Source organism: Seriola lalandi, unplaced genomic scaffold (assembly GCF_002814215.2).
Source record: "Seriola lalandi dorsalis isolate HSWRI2012SDOR001 ecotype SW California unplaced genomic scaffold, Sedor1 jcf7180002054767, whole genome shotgun sequence".
In the NCBI taxonomy this organism is placed as follows: Eukaryota; Metazoa; Chordata; class Actinopteri; order Carangiformes; family Carangidae; genus Seriola; species Seriola lalandi.
The window spans coordinates 848,242-864,823 of NW_019525320.1; the positions used below are offsets into that span (position 1 = coordinate 848,242).

Here is a 16,582-nt window from a genome sequence, read left to right on the forward strand (position 1 = left end):
AGGCTGATGGCTGAGCTCCTGATGTAGAACGGAGAGGGAAAATATTCAAAATTACTTAAATGGGTTTCACAACAGGTAGCAGGAAATTATTCATTCTGCTGACTGCATGTTAAGTCATGGCATGTCAGATGAGGTGATAGACATCAAAGTAGTTCATCAAGTTTTAACCTAACCTGAGTTGAATCTTATAATATCAATGCGTGTATTTTTAAAGCGATAAATTGGTGCAATCCGTGGCCAATGACCCAGTGCAATATTTTCACAATTTCAAGTTGAAAATGAAATGGTATAACAATGTCCCATTAGCACCAATTCTTCGAAATACCCTAATTTTGTGTTCCGCAGTCCTGATGTGTTTGTATTATGCATGTTCCACTGACAGTTTTTAAGTTTGTCTAATGCCTTACCACTTGTGACAGAAATAGCATTAATTACCCAAAAGCATGGGAACATATGCAAAATATTATTTTGACATTTTAACTTAAGTCTAAATAATTCAAAATATGATAGTCCATAGTGAAGTTTCTTTGCCTTATACTACTTGATCTCAACAAGTCTGTGGTGAATTCAAAGCACTACTGGTCTAAAAAAAATGCCAGACTAATCTGTGACAAATGTTCATGTCAGTGGCTTATATTGCCAGTAACCAGACAACCGATTTCAGTTATGTGTTTCCCCTAAGACATAGCCCTACACATCTGCAGTGTAATGGACATTTTACCTGTGTGAGTCATCGCTTGGCTGCTCTGTAGCTGCTGAGGGGCTCCTCCACCAGGCGTTCCTGGAGTGCTAGCACTCACCTGACCTTGGACAAAGTTTGGGGTTGGAAAGCCCATGGGACGCTTTGGCATGCCTGCAATCAGTATTGATAGATTTTGTTATTGTAGACATGAGAGTGTAAAATTTCAGATTTTACGACACTTTTACGATGGCCAAAATCAACCAACCTGGGTGAACTTGGGCCCCAGGCTGTCCATGCTGGGGCATTCCCATGAATCCTTGTTGCATGTTACCCTGTTGGCCGAGGGCTGCTCTTCCTGGTGAACCTACACCCTGGGGAAAACCCTGTGGAGTTGTCGGTCTCTGAGCCATCATGGGAGGAGTCCCTGGTGAACCCTGTTGAAAAGGAGACGAGGAGGAACCAGGGGACTTGGCAGTGAGGTTGCCCTGCGGTCCAGAAGTTGGTGGAAGGGGTGGAGGAGGTCTGGGCGGTCCTGTGACAACACCAGGGCCACCCTGTGGGCCTTTAGGCTGGGGAGCGGCAAACTGACCCATGCCTGTCTGCTGTTGTTGCTGTAACTGTCCCTGTCCCATGGTGTTAAATACCTGCCCAGCCTGTTGGCTGCCAAAGGGGTAAGGAGGTGGAGGGTGGCTGGGTGTCTGAACTGTAGCAAGGGAGGGTGGGCGTTGAACCATTTGGGTTTGGGGTAGGGGCTTTCTCCAGGGAGGGCCTCCCTGAGTGGCTTGTGGCTGAAGAGAGGACATCTGGTTCCAGCCAGGAGACACAGCCATCTGGCCTGATGGGTTGAATGGAGGTCTAGGTCCAAGCTGGGAGAGCTGAGCTTGCTGTTGGGCCTGTTGCTGTTGGTGGTGCTGCTGTTGTAGCTGCTGCAGTGCTGCAGGGTTGAGTGGTCTTCCAGCCTGCAGAGCCTGCATGTGATGGGCAGCCTGAGGAGGCATGGGACCTGCGCCATGGGGACCAGCCTGTTGGTGTTGAAGCTGCTGCTGAACTGGCATACCTGGCATCATTGGGTCCATCACATCTGTGAGCGAGGAAGAAGCAGTTTTTCCATTACTGGAGTGACCAAGCCATAACATACTTAAAATTACAACATGTATCATTTCATGCACAAGAAATAAAGACCTAAACCTGTCTGTGAAGATGGTCTCGGAACACGAGGGTGCATCTGTCCACTGCTGCCTGGTACCATGGCCTGAGCTGCCATGCCAGGCCCAGGGGGAACCATCTGTGGATTAGCCATCCTTACCCCTCCTTGTGGAAATATGAGCATATTGAATCTTTATGTGCAAACACAAAAAATAGCTAATATCTTTTTATTCCATGTCTTTTTGGACACATGAATTAATCAGTGTTTCCATATCTATCAAACCATTATCAAAAAACCAAACAATCAATCACTACTACTATCCACAATTCAAGCACAATTCCATTCTAGTTGATACATAGTGACCATGTACAGTATAATCAAATTAGTAAAATAATACCTGGACCAGGCTGACCTGGAAAGCCAACATCCATTCTCATCTGGCCAGGTGCTCCAATTGGTCCATTCACCCTAACTTCTTGTCCCCTATTTGGTCCCACAGCCACATTGATGGCCCCTTCTCCTAAACATCAACAGAGGGAACATCAATATCTAACATTTACTACAGGAGGTCCAGTTTCTATCCTTAATTTTCAAATGCCACAAATGGAAAAAAACATTGTTCCTGTTTTGAAGTGACAAGGACTTTGAAGGCTGTTCTGTTACCTTCTATCTGCACAGAGAGAATCCCCAGGTCTCTGAGCTGCTGCTGGTTGTTCTGGGCCAACAGTCTGAGTCGCTCAGCAGCATCCCGAGGAATGTTGAAGGTAACCCGCACACTGTTCCACGGCTCCACATGCTGTGGCTGTAGCCTCTCAGAGCCTTAAAGAGGGACAATGAATGGATGCAAGTTGCAATTACTGAAAAAAGGTCTAGAGACTATTGGTTAGAGAAGTATAAAGAAAAGGACAGGCATACAGCGCTATTGCTGGAATATGCAATAGCACACAGAAGAAGAGGCTGTGTAGTGGCTATCAATTGATAACCATATTGGGAAGTTCCTATTTGTTTGCAGTTTTTTTCCAACATAAATAAGAGTTTAAAAAGACTAACCCATATCAAGCATATTAGGTATCCCACTGAGGATAGTATCAAGTTTTTGTGTGAAGTCCTCATCCTCCATGTTCCCTTGAAAGGCAACAAAAACTGTAAAATCTTCTCCCACCCCGCCGTTTTCTTCCATGCCATCTTGCTTGTTGACTTTCTCCTCTTGAGTTACTGTGCTTCCATGGCAACTGTCAGCATCCTCTCCTGCATCATCCCCAACACCAGAGTCCCTGTCGGAATCATTATCTGGTTCCAGGCACTCTGTCCTCTGGGACAGCTCAGGTGGAGTGCGTCGATGTGCCATCCTCCCCTCTTACCAGGAGTGGCGTTTGAACCGTTTTATGCTGAAATTCCACATGACAGAGACACAGATCACTACTCCAGCTCAGAAACCACTACTGCCCCACGCTGTCACAGTCAAGAAACAGTAGAGATGTCAGAGTAAAGAGGAAACAATGATTATTTGAGAACATATAGTTAGTAGATTAAATGCTGGATTAATAGGTAGCTACAAGTTCTGAGTTACAAGCTGTTCACTGCAAGCTTCAGGCACAACAAGGTCATAAAATCTTTCTTCCTATAAGTTCACATAAAGTAAATAAGATGACGTGAAAGCTAATGTTAACAACACACCTGCACGTTAGTGACATTACTATAACTGACGTTGCTAAACTTATAGTAGCAGATCTATCAAATGATTACAAACGGGACTGTAGGTGGTCGACATACCCAAACTGCTGTACGATTTGCATTAAAGTCAGATACACTGTGTGAATACATAACCACAAACGGTCGGCAGCTTGGTTAACATGATCGGCCCAGCAGTAGCACGGGCCTTAGCGCAAACGTAAGCTAACGTTCAACGCTCGAAATCGGCAGGGCGAACACAAATATTCCGTGTCCCGTGTCATTGTGAATTTTCATGCCGGTATGAACATCACTTACAAATCAAATGAATATGTTTCTAGAAAACACCGCTGTGTAAAAGAGGATAAAATTAATGCCAAGGCGGTTCCTGCTTCTCCGCAAGCTCCGGTTAGCAAACGCTAGCTACATTAGCTGGGCAGCACTGCAGGTAATTCATCATGACTGCACTGGACCACAACTCACTAGCTTCCCTATTCGTTAGCTCTGACATACTAAATATCAATAGCAGTAAATTACGCACGAGAAAAGCAAAACCCTTACCACATATATTCATCTGAAAATAAGTTCAACCAGTCGACATCTGCTATCCAGATTAGCTAACAAAACATGAATCACAAGCAAGTCAGAAGCGACGTCAAGCTTGCAGAATAAAAAAAATACTGTTTCCGGTAGCGCTTTCCAAAATAAAGCCCCAATTGCGGAAGTGGTAGCAAAGTCCCTTTGAGTAAAATTTAATAAGTATTTCGAAAACAAAGAAGTTTCCTCCAAACCTGTCGGTAGCCTTTTTGATATTTCCATTTAAATATAAAATTCTGGTTCATACTGTCATATTATCATTAGCATTTTGTTTAGTCTAAAAATTTTTACAGATTTCTATATGCAATGGATACAACAAAAAATAAACACGAGTCTAACTGAATGTTCAATGTTCTATATACATCTATGCAGCTGGTGTTCATTAATAATAGAACAGAATAATAAATGAATAGGCTATGTGGAACCGGTAAAATACATCAGCTCAGATTTAAGTCGGGCTATCCAAAAATCCCTAAACCTATTATCTCAAAAGAGCAAGCTCACTTATTTTACAGTAGGTCAAATGATCCAATTACACATGTATGGAGGAACAAAGTGGCAATCATTCTCCAGGGTTAGGATGTGTGCAAACACTTTATTTCTTGGGTTTGGATGGTGATTTTTATTAAAATCAAAATACAAATACACATGGAGTCAAACATTGGGTGTTGTGCAAATGTGTGCCTGAAGGCATAGTACTCTACCATACAGGAAACAAGTAACAACAGTCATATTGCACTGGTACCCAACAATGGAGACAATAAGGTTGAGGAAATGTTTGATCAGTCAGTATTGCACATTATGGACTTAATTTAACCATTTTTAGAATGCAATGCTTTACAAAAGCGGTTGGGTCTTACTTCAAAGTATAGCACCTAAAATAAAGACACCAGTACACAAAAAATTAAAAAATAAACATGACAGCCTTTTCTAGAATCTGCTTCTTGAATGCACTGTGTTACACCAGTAGAAATAAAGTATATAGCCCAACAAATGTTCATATAAAAATAGACAGATTACATTCAATCCAACTCTATAGAATCATATCATTCCCATTCTAAAAACAAGTATGCCCACTCTAAAAAAAGCTCAAGCTTTAAAAGAGAACACAATCATGCAACAACTCAAATTTCTTAAATTATATATTTAAATACACTTATTCTACGATTAGTGATATTTAACACCTGTTAAATTGACGCAAATCCTCTTGTTGAAGGAAATCACCTCAGATCTGAAGGCCTTACCACCTTTCTGTATGATATATTGTGTAAATAATGTGTTAGTCTTTATATGGTCCCAAGGAGCCATTGATAGTTCACGATGGTTAAAACTCCAGCAGGTGTACCAAACAACATCTAATCACAGTCACACACCATATAAAGAGCAGGAGAGTACTGTAAATGGTTTAACCTTGGTGTTGAGTTCAGGATCGTCTAGTTAAGGTGTGACAATGCAAGGCTTAATCAATATCATTACCGTCACTATTCCATGTGATCTTTTGTGTTATTTGGAAAAATCGTGAAATGCAATGGAAGAACTGAAAAGCAGATAGGTGGGTAAAATGCACTGAGGACCATGCAGGAGCTGTAAATGGTGGCTTTGTGGTGTGGCATCATTACTTTTTCCATATCTGCCCATTCTTACAGAGAATCCATTTGATCACCACTAATTTACCTTCGAATTCCTGATCATAAATTCAGAGTGCAACACTATTTTTTTTAAATAGCTTCAAAAGCCATTACACTTTTCTATTTCCCTTTTCTCACACGCACTAAGTAATTCCATCATCTTCAGTTTATTGCTTTCTTTAAGTGGAACTGGAATGCATCAGATATTAATTTATGAACAGGTCTTGCATTTCTACATCCTGCTCTGCATAATATAGCCTGCAGACTTTGACTGATGCCATTGGGTGGATGGACATATTTTTTCAACATTATCTACACTCAGATTGAACATTTCTTGAGGCTGTGAGAGAGAGAGAGAGAGAGGGCGGAGAGAGAGGGCATACCAACATATATGTATGGTATGTGAAATGGTGCTCCTTATTTTTTCTGTGTGTCAGCAAACAAATTTATCAATGGATCCCTATTAGTTTCCTACAAAGTCATCTCAGAGAGGGATGCATGTCTTTTTGGTGAATGTTTTTTTTCTGTCAAACAACAGTACTTTGCTGTCAAATTCTGTTTAGTGTACCGGTTGATCAGCAGCCTCATTAATCCCTCATTTACCATCAATTATAGTGTTACTCTTACCCCTTCCTCTTTATGTGCTAGTATTGGGGGCACATTAGGACATGTTGGACATAGTGAGGGCTGAGGCATCAGTGCTACGGGGGTCCTTGACTCCAATGATGAGGTCATTAGTTCTCCGGGTGCCCTCAACCAATGAGAGAACATCTCTCCTCTCAACTTTGTGACCTTTGGCCTGCAGCAGTTCCACGTCTTCATCTAGAAACTCAGCTGTAAGAAATTAGGAGAAAATGGGAGAGGTAGGATGATCTGAGGTTAGTGAGAAGCTTGAACAATGAAAAATAAATGTCAAACTGAATAAGGCTTCCTTTACACCCGTTATTCAAATGTAATGTTGATCAGATAATGGAAAATAACACTTGGTGTGTCTTCACACAGAAGGTGTAGCAATCACAGTGTGTTCAGATTGTATGTCTATGAGGACTTTCAGTCATGCAGGTCATAGTATATCATGTTTAAAACCAAGAGCACGCCAATAGCTTTGACTTAGAATTTAAAACTTTGATCACATTATATTTAGATCTAAGCCAGATCCAAAACTTCAGATCCAGGAATATCCTGATCTTTGCTCTGTATTGGATCAGCTTGCTAATGAATCACAAATGGATATCTATCATTCCTGGTGCCACCAAGAACTGTGAATTTTGCAATATGGGTTTTGCAGAATTTAAACTTTATATTAATGGTGCTTCCCATAAAGAAATTGCTGACTAATCTTCTCAGTACACACAGAATTCATTCAACATTATACTGTAACATGACAACCCTTTGTTTGAGGTCTTTCCTGCCTTCTCACTGACCCATCTGCTTTGCATTGTATACACACAACTATGGTCTGATGTTAATGTAAACACTGGTCCAAGGGCACTATTAGATAGGAAATCAGAACTGTAATTGGAAACAAAATCTGTCAATCTGCCCACAGTTTTTGAAGTTCACTCTGTCATATTAGCACCAAACTACACAATAGATTGATCAGTTGGAAAAACTCACAGTCCACCAGGAGGGTGTTGGGCTGCAGCTGTGGGTGGAGTCTACCATATGCTAAACTGTCACTCATGTTTTTACGTGAAGACAAAACATTCATCAGCACCTGTGAAGGATAAGGAAACAGAATTGATATGTATAATAATACAACATACATAAATCCATCCATCTATTTTATGCTGCTTATCCACAGTCGGGTCACAGTGGTGGCAGGTTAAACTAGGTAGTCCAGACATCCCTCTCCCCAGCAACATTTTCCATCTCCTCCTGGGGTATTCTGAGGCATTCTCAGGCCAGAAGAGAGATATAATCTCTCCAGTGTGCTCTGGGTTTACCACGGGGTCTCCACCAGTCTACGAGTTGGATGTGCATCGAAAACGTCAAATGGAAGGCGCCCAGGAGTCATCCTGGTTAGACACACAAACCACCTCAACTGGCTCTGTTAGATGTGAAGGTGCAGCAGTTGTACTCCGAGCTTCCCCTGGTTGTCTGAGATCCTTACCATATCTCTGAGCGTGAGCCCAGACACTTAAGGGAAACTCATTTTGGGACCCCTTGTACCCACAATCTAATTTTTTCGGTCACCAAACAGAACTCATGACCATTGCATTACTGCTGACACTGCACAAATCTGCCTGTCAATCTCTCATAAGACCCCAAGATACTTTAAATCCTTCTTTTTGATCTCAGATTTGGAGGTGCTGACTGTCATCTGCTCCTTCACACTCGCTGCCCCAGTGCATGCTGAGGGTCACAGTCTGATGAAACTAATGGGACCACATCATCTGCAAAGAGCAGAGAAGCAATTCTGAGGTACTCAAACATGATGCTCTCCTCCCCCAGCTGCACCTTCAAAACCTGTGCATGACAATCACAAACTGATTCGGTGAAAGCCCTGATGAAAATGTGTTTGACTTCATGCCGAAAATATGGATCAAAACTTTCTCTCTGGTTATATATAAAGATTGAATAGCTTGTAGAAACAGCCCTGATACCCCATACTCCCCCACAAGACTCCTCGAGGGACACTGTAATAAGCCTTCTCCATATCCCAAGCCTGCCCAGGTCCCTGAATTTGCCTGCCGCCCAGCTTACACTTCTACCAACCCTGATTCCTATCTCTTTAAGTGGTGGGCTCACCCCACCACTTTGTCTGCTCAGTTGGGCCCCATGGGTCAAAGCCTGGACAGCAGACATTCGCCGGTGAGCTCCCCCTCCCACATCTGGTTCCAGGAGGGTGCCCATAATTTAACTGTGATGACTAACATGGGGTGTATAAGATGTTTCATTTTACTCAAACAGCAGGACAAAACCAAAATGCTTTTCCAGAAAGGAGTATTAACACATTGATAATAATATAATGATCAGTCATGGATCCAATTAATCAATATGTAAATAACCTGTGTAATGCCACTGAGAGCTTTCTCTCCATTAGAAGATCCAACGGCCACGTATGTGCCACATAACCCCACGGCTGGCCTCACGGCTGTGGGCATCAGGAAGGACATGGGCCTCTTCCCAGGCTGGAGGCTGTTGTGCTAGAGCAAACAAGAGCAAACACCATGAGAACCAAGAGAAGCTATGATATATATTTAAATGAGAAATAAATTAATAATTAATAATAAGGCACAATTACTGGGTTAGGTGATGAACTCTGTGTTTTATTTGGCCAGGAGAAGTCCAGGATCTGGCTGTTCAAAAGGATTCCTGAGGGAGTCACTATCCCACTGCCAAATGGTTTGTTTAGAGAACTGCAACAGCCAAAAATAAGAAAAGGTCTTGGTTTAAGTTTCCCAGTAATATCAATTCACTCTTAATTATCACAGGGATATGCCTAAACAGACAATGTGCAATAGCAGCTCAATTTAAGCCCGACATACCTCACGACTGACACAATATGGTCGTCTGGGCCCATGACCATGACCTGTGCAGCTGTTGCACCCTTCTCCAAGGTAAATGATGAAGTGTAATGGCTGACAGGGAACGCCTGAGAGTCATTGATCATATGGCGGAGTACAGTGGCCCATGATTTGCTGGGAGATGGGAATATCAAAGTACAAGGTTCAATGAACACGCCGTATTGAATTAGGATGGATACACATTAAATCTTTAAAGACAAAAAATGATCTCTACCTCTGCATCTTGGAGACAATCTCTGATACAGAAGTGTCATACATAGGGTCTCCCAGCTCACTAGCCAAGGCCAAAGCTATCTTCACAGACTGGGAAAGTAATGCAAAATTAATACAAATGCACACCAAATTACTGCATTTGGTAAACTGTACTGTTTATGCTGTATAGTGACGAAGCAGTTAGTACAATACCTCTGCAATCCAGTGGTAGGTGCTGTTCCTGGGAACCTGGCTGGTGATATTGTAGCCTTCCAGGATATTGAGAGCAGTGATCAGGGCAACGCCAGCATGGGGGGCTGGGGCTGCCATCACATGATGTCCTTCAGAAACACCAAAAAAACATAATAAAGAAAAATGAATGATTTCACTAGTGAAACTGAGTGATTTCAGTGGCAAAGTTACAAAGAATAAAGCGCAGACAAGCAGAATATAAATAACAATGTAAATGTAGTGTACAAAGTATAAAGCAAAGGAAAATTACAAAACCTCAACATACTGTTACACGTTTTTTTGCACCATCAGTGTGCTAAAGAAAGTATCAAGTAGTACAATACAGATATAAAACATTTTTACAAAATACTCATTAAACAATTATATAAATACTTTGATATATGCAAGAAATAACAGATGAGAGAAATGTAAAAATGTGAGGAGAAAGAAAATGTAAATATAATGGACATGACACATATCCTGTGTAGGCTGTGTGTCATGTCCATTATATTTGCATTTGGGTCAACAACAGCCATGCTTATGCACACAAAATATTCAAGTGTGCAGGTGTGCACTGTTTACACACTTCACCTTGTCAACATGCATGTGTCTTTATTAAGTATATATTTGAAGGTCATACTTTATTTACAGGAACACTTAAAGAAATTTTCAGTTTAAATTAATGTTATGCTACTGTATCTGAGTGTTAAAGATACTTAACAATCTGGCTGGACACTAAACTCACTTTCAAATCCATGTGTAACACCTGCCCAGCAAAATGAAGGTCAAATCAGCTTTTGTATAGAAATAAATCTTACTCTCTTTTGCGAGTCAGAGGACCATCGTGCAGTCTAGTATTCTGTCTGCTCTTGATTATGGTGATATTCTGTATATGCATGCCTCTCTTTCCACCTTAAAGCCTCTGAACTCTGTCTTTCACAGTGCACTGTGCGTTTTCACAGATGATAAATTCCTCACCCACCCTTGCAGCTTGTATGAAAAGGTGTGATGGCCCTCCTTAAAAGACAAGTAAGTAAGTAACACTGTTGGAACTGCTTGTATGTGTGAATTTCTGTCTGTCCATATTTAAACTATATATGTTTTTTCTTGCACACAGTCCTCTCTTGAAATAGATCACAATCTCAATGGGACTAAGTCTAAATCAAGGATTAAATAAATCAATAAAAAAAATCTGAACAGGCCTTTACCCTGATAGGTGATCTCTGCTGGCTGCTGTAAGACTGTGCTGTAGTTTCCAAAGTCATCTTCTGTGAGGACTCCTCCTTTTGCTTGCACCTATTAAAAATGCATAGTGAGTTTAAATTTAAAGTTGACAAGTTATCTTGTACACTGCCATCACCAACAGGGCAATGCCACAGTCAAAAATAGTCCAAAATTCTTTATCTAGTAGACTCACAAATATATTCATAGTCAACTAACACACAGTTAATCTAAATGACAGTGGTGTTTTTAGTTAGACACTTGTTTAGTTGTGTGTGACTTAAAGTTAGAGCTGCTCTCTTTTCAAATTAAACAAGGACTGCGTCCCTTCTTTTAGAAGACAGAGACTGAAATTAGCAATACTCCTGTGCAAATGTCACAGCCTGGGGTAACATAGATGACTGCAGTTCTTTTTTAAGTTTTCCCTTTTCACATTACACTTGATCCCTGTCGCACTGTACTGTATTTCTGTTCTATCACTATATTATTTACATACAGTATGTGAAGAAGAAATTATTAAATGAGCTGATGTTGTTTGTTCAGAATTGAAGTAACGTGAACTTCAAAACTCATTTTCAAATGATATTCCATATTTGATTTCTGATCACATTTTGTGACATTACTGTAACTAATAGATACTGTTTTTTAATCATTCATTTAGACCACACAATTATGAGTAAAAATTACCTGACATCATTATTTTGTCACAATATGACAGTACTGGCTTATTACCACACCCTGGCCAAAATGTGAAAAGCCGAAGTCAAAGTAAAACAAGGACTTAGTGTTTGAGGGGTAAGTGACTCCCCATGTAGACTATGCAGAATTCATGACTATATGACTTATATAATCGTACATGGAGATAGGGGAAAAAAATTCCTTACTGCAGCCACTATCTCCTGCGTCAGGTTTGCACTGTAGAATTCTGATATCCCTTTAACTGCAACAGCATCCAATATGGATGCCAAATCGAGACGTCTGGTGAACAATCCAGAGAGCGGGGCCTGGCTGTTGGGGAGGAATAATTCCCGAAATGCATCAGAGATGTTTTTGTCCTTAACTTTAGCCAGTGCTTCAGCTAGGGAGGGAGAGCAAAGGAAAATTAGATCATCTAATCTTTACATGACTTCCCTTCATGTTGTTGATGAGCAACACTGAGGCTGCAGGGACAGTGACATTAGTGACAGTGACTTCACCCAGTGATTTCTACTACATTACACTATACTTACCTAAGTCATGGGTAACATTGAATCCATTTCTGGCCACATCTGCTGCCATGGTAACCACATCCTCCCACGACATCCTGGGAAAATCAAACGCCATGTAAGTTTGGCTTGGTTTACAAATGTTTAAAATTCATACATACAATCTGAACTCCTCATTTTAAAAAGAGACTATTCTGCCAAATTGATAATTCACAATAGGCCATCATAACTCTTAATCTGTATGCATGGATCAAGCAAGTTAGATGGTGCTGTAACATCATCCACAGCAGCTGAGGCTTAAGGACACAGATAATGACACAGCAGACTAATTACAGCCCAACACTCTGGCTAAAAAAACAAAAAAAACATGTCTTTTGTTTTAACACGGCTGCTGATACTTTCACTATGAAATCTCACTCCTTTAGTTCTGGATATTGAAACAAGCAGATGCTTCGTCTGAGCTGATATAAATATCTGCTTTTGCTATTCTTGTCTCAAAAGCATTAGACAAAATGAAGGAAAACAATATTCTATCTTATGTTTATTTATAAAGGCCATTTAATACACTGTGTGTCACAAAGTGAAACAAACAATATGAAAGAATGATGCAGAATGTGCAAGGACTGCAATTATTGTTACCCTACCTGCCATAGAGCTGGTGTGCCTGATGCATCCCACTGAGCATGCCTGGTACTCCCACTAGCAGGCCAGGCTGAAGTGCAACAAGAACAGGACGCACATGTTAACCTTGGTACATAACAATAACAATTATACTGTCTTCTGCTCTCTTAGTAAACTGTAACAAGTATGAATAAGAGTAATGCAGAAAAACGGCATACATTATAATCAAGGTTTGTCTGCATCATCTCTTCGTGGATGGCAGATGGTGCCGTCTCTCTGAAATCGATGACCCTCGTCTCATTCTTACGGATGTCATGCACCAACATAACTCCGCCACTATATAAAACATCAACAACAAAGGATTAAGTTGTCATCTTCTTTGTATCCAGCCAAGTTTAGGAACCTCACCTAGAGGAGATTAATATGTTTTATATCACCCACCCTCCCAGACCAGAAGTGTGAGGGTGGACAATTCCCAGACAGAGGGCAGCAGTAATGGCAGCATCAACACTGGACCCCAACCTCCCCAGAACGTCGAAGGCAAGAGATGTACACTGTGCCACATCTGTCACCACTGCTCCCTGGTTAAAGACCTTGCAAAGAACAGAAGAACAAAGACAGAAGTGAGAGACTGTCTTTGCACTGACTTGGGCTTGTGTGGGAGGACACATGTGAAATCACCCATAATCCCATAATCAGTTGAGAAAAAGCAACACCATTGCAACATGGTTACAACGGTACATCTGCAGCTAACGCGCAGACACACAGAAACACAGACACACTTACCTGTGGGTCTCCAAAGTAGATCTGCATGATGAGAGCTACAGTGACTCCTGTGGCAAAGGTGAGACAGGCTGTGATGATGACTGTCAGTCCATCTCGCTGGCAAGCACATTCTTCTGTAAAGGGGTCTCTATTGGTCTCCTGCAGGGATACTACATCATGGCTGGCCAGGTCAGAAGCTGAGGAAGGGAGTCGCTGGAGGCGAGCTGACTTCAGAAACAGATCTGGGTCTGCAACGTGCAACACAAACCAAACGGTTTGGACTAAACAGGAAAAACCAGGACAACCACGATTTTTGGTATGTGATGTTGAATATATTCTGTTCCCTCACACCAAACTCTATTTAAAACTTAAATTAGCCACGCTATCAAGGGTAGCTATTCCAATAATTGACTAATAATTTTGATCAAGCATTTTTGTAAGATTAAAAAATTCAAATACTTTCTTGTTCCCACTTCTCAGATGTGAGGAATTGTAATAGTAACTTGAATATCTTGGGTTTTAGATGATTAGTTAAATAAGACAATTGAGGAAATCACTGAGGCTATAGAGAATTGCGATGCACATCTTATAGAATAAACAATTAATTGAAAACATACCTTGATAATTTAAATAACAACTAATTGCAGTGTGTACAGTGTTGCTTGATGAATCCACACCCAGAAACCTAAAGACATTCAATATAGTGTTTGTATTTAGTAGAACAGGATCTAACTGACCTGTATCTTGTTCACTGAGGACGTTGTCATCATCTTTGCGAGATTTGAGGGTGTTTTCCCCAGACATTGCATCGTCCTCCGGCAGCCTGGGGAAGCTGGTGATGCTCATGTAGTCCACGGGAGAATAGGCACTCCCCAAGGTTGTCTCCGGATTTGCATCTTTATCCGCCACACACCCACTTGGGTACCCTGCCATGATTTCAGGAGCAGGACTGTGCATGACTACTATTGGTCTTGCAGTCACACAGTTAACCTATCTTTATCTTGAAGGTGTGAGGGAGTTAGGTTATGATGTTCATTCTTCCAGTCACATCTGTTTCTTGTCTGGGATGATCAGACACACACCTGTCACTGTCATCCAGATGAAAAATCCCTTAAATATACCTGTATTAGCCACTAGTGATGCTGTGCTGAAGAATTACTTCATCTGCTTGATTTGCCCTCTAACATCCCACTATATCACAATTCTGCTACAGGGAATTGTAGTTTTCTTGTATGATACTGGCACCCTCACTACAAGAGCACTGCAGTTGCTTCTTCTTAGAGGATATTTTTGATAGGCCAAGACACGGGTGTGTAGCTCCGATGATGATGCATTTTTTCCAGTCATGTAAAGCTGCCACCTGCAGATATTAGCAAAGCATGCAAGTTAACTAGTTTCCCCCCCCCCGAGAAGCATTTATGTAACCGCTAAGGTTATATCCGTCTCCATTTAACTTGCGGTGTCATTACACAATGCAAACATAGCCTACTGCAAATATTGACATGCGACAATATGTCTGCCTCTTTCTGTCTGTGCGGAACAAAAGCAATTAACTTTCCTGGTCACTGGTTACATTTCGAAACAACAGCGTTTTACACAACTCAAACACAGAGGCGAGCCAGAGGCGCTATTTATCTGCGTATCCTGTTTCTCCACCGCGCTGTCACAAGCTAACGCATCTTTTTTTGTTAATTCTGTGCGAATATGCGGCTACAGAGAGCTCGAAGCTCGCTTAATGTTACTTACCGTTGTTGTAAAAATAGGTGAAGTCAAATAAAAACCATCCTCGACGGTGTTATTGTGGGTTTTAAAACAGGGCAGGTGAGATGAGGTGAGTGGAGCTCTCCCGTCACCAAGACTACACGAGCTCCTGAATCTCGACGCCGTCGCACAGGGAAGTTGGCTTCACATTATAGCTCCGCACAACCGGTAGGACTTGACATACAAAATAGGCAGCTGGATTCCAGGTGCATATTTTTGGATGCCCTTTTGACTGTGAGCTGAGTACCAAGGATAACTTGGAATTATTTGTTAAACACAGAATTGACATAAATCTACACGTATTCACAAAGGAAATACGGCTGTTGGCTGTATTGTCTGTATTGTCTGTATTGAATAGCTTAGTAGTACCAATACCAGACTTACTTCACGGTAGATGGCGTTGAGGGCCACTAGATCTCATCTCCACACACAGCTGATGACCAAATCCCCTTTCAGCACAGGTGCTTTTAGCCATTTCCCATTGACTGTTATTAGTGGGGAATAGGAAACCCCCACCTAGGAGGCAAAGGCCCTTAAAGTTTACCCATTTAGTATTTTTTAAACTCGTGAACCGGATAAACAGGTTACAGCAGGTCTGCAGAATACCTGTTCCAATTACAACCCTTCTCACCTTCCCATAATCTCCAAGGCAGGCTCAGGCCAAAAAGAGAGAGAGAGAGAGAGAAGGTTTTGGGCTGCTCCTGGCCCACTTTAAGCAAAGCCGTGTCGTTATTTCTTCAGGCATCAACCAGTACTCTAATACTCTAGTCTTAAGCAAAAAAATCACTAGCACTCCTCAAATGTAAATATCTGCAGTTTTTCCAGGTTTCTATGAATGTCAACATGGTTGGGTTTTGGTCAGACATTTTATAGAACTGAACAATCAATCAGTTATTGAAGACAATAATTGCTAATAATAATATGACCTTGTTCAATATTTTCTACCTGAAACAGAAAAAAGCAATTTTATAAGATAAATAAGCTAAAACAATTAAGGTTTTACAACTGGAGTCCCTCTACAAGACAAGACCACAAGATGGGGGATTGAGTACCAGTCAAAAAAAAAAAAAAATGCGATTAATCACATGATGTAGAATCAAATTTTATGGTGTATCTGGTGCTTTTGTGGCCCCTGGCCACTTGCCAGCTTTGCCCCGTTGGTAATCTGGTCCTTTAACAAGTCTTATACTTTTTTTGTTCCCCAGCTTTTGAACAGGTAGCAGAACATCTAAGAGTCTCGGTTGACAGTGTGAGCTACAGCACTCAACAGGAAATAATTTTACTTGCTTCAGTCCACAGAGAGGTCAGAGGTGCTGCAACAATAGATGTTA

General features: G+C 41.3%; 2 protein-coding genes across 4 annotated transcripts in view; both read right to left on the reverse strand.

Annotated features, from left to right (window-relative positions):
* ncoa6 (nuclear receptor coactivator 6) overlaps nt 1-4,166 on the reverse strand; it is an 11,922-nt gene extending 7,756 nt beyond the window's left edge. For 2 of the 3 annotated variants that reach the window (XM_023425082.2, XM_023425080.2), the window contains exons 1-8: nt 4,062-4,166; nt 2,880-3,217; nt 2,493-2,648; nt 2,227-2,349; nt 1,871-1,993; nt 948-1,763; nt 722-853; nt 1-18 (exon numbers count right to left, since the gene is read on the reverse strand). The exon at nt 1-18 is cut by the window's left edge and continues 1,321 nt beyond it. In XM_023425082.2, coding sequence (XP_023280850.1) covers nt 1-18; nt 722-853; nt 948-1,763; nt 1,871-1,993; nt 2,227-2,349; nt 2,493-2,648; nt 2,880-3,177 — 1,666 coding nt within the window. In that variant the 5' untranslated portion in view covers nt 3,178-3,217; nt 4,062-4,166. The remainder of the gene's footprint in view (nt 19-721; nt 854-947; nt 1,764-1,870; nt 1,994-2,226; nt 2,350-2,492; nt 2,649-2,879; nt 3,218-4,061) is intronic. The other variant, XM_023425081.2, reaches the window with a different exon arrangement.
* Nucleotides 4,167-4,672: 506 nt separating this feature from the next.
* ggt7 (gamma-glutamyltransferase 7) lies at nt 4,673-15,397 on the reverse strand. Its single transcript, XM_023425259.2, has 16 exons — nt 15,237-15,397; nt 14,228-14,850; nt 13,512-13,738; nt 13,167-13,318; nt 12,944-13,061; nt 12,749-12,816; nt 12,129-12,202; nt 11,784-11,977; nt 10,887-10,974; nt 9,661-9,788; nt 9,470-9,558; nt 9,217-9,369; nt 8,973-9,087; nt 8,737-8,874; nt 7,343-7,442; nt 4,673-6,559 (listed from the first exon to the last, which is right to left on the reverse strand). Exons 2-16 carry the CDS (start codon nt 14,445-14,447, stop codon nt 6,387-6,389), a joined length of 2,037 nt encoding a protein of 678 aa, XP_023281027.1. The 5' UTR covers nt 14,448-14,850; nt 15,237-15,397; the 3' UTR covers nt 4,673-6,386.
* Between the last annotated feature and the right edge of the window lie 1,185 nt (nt 15,398-16,582).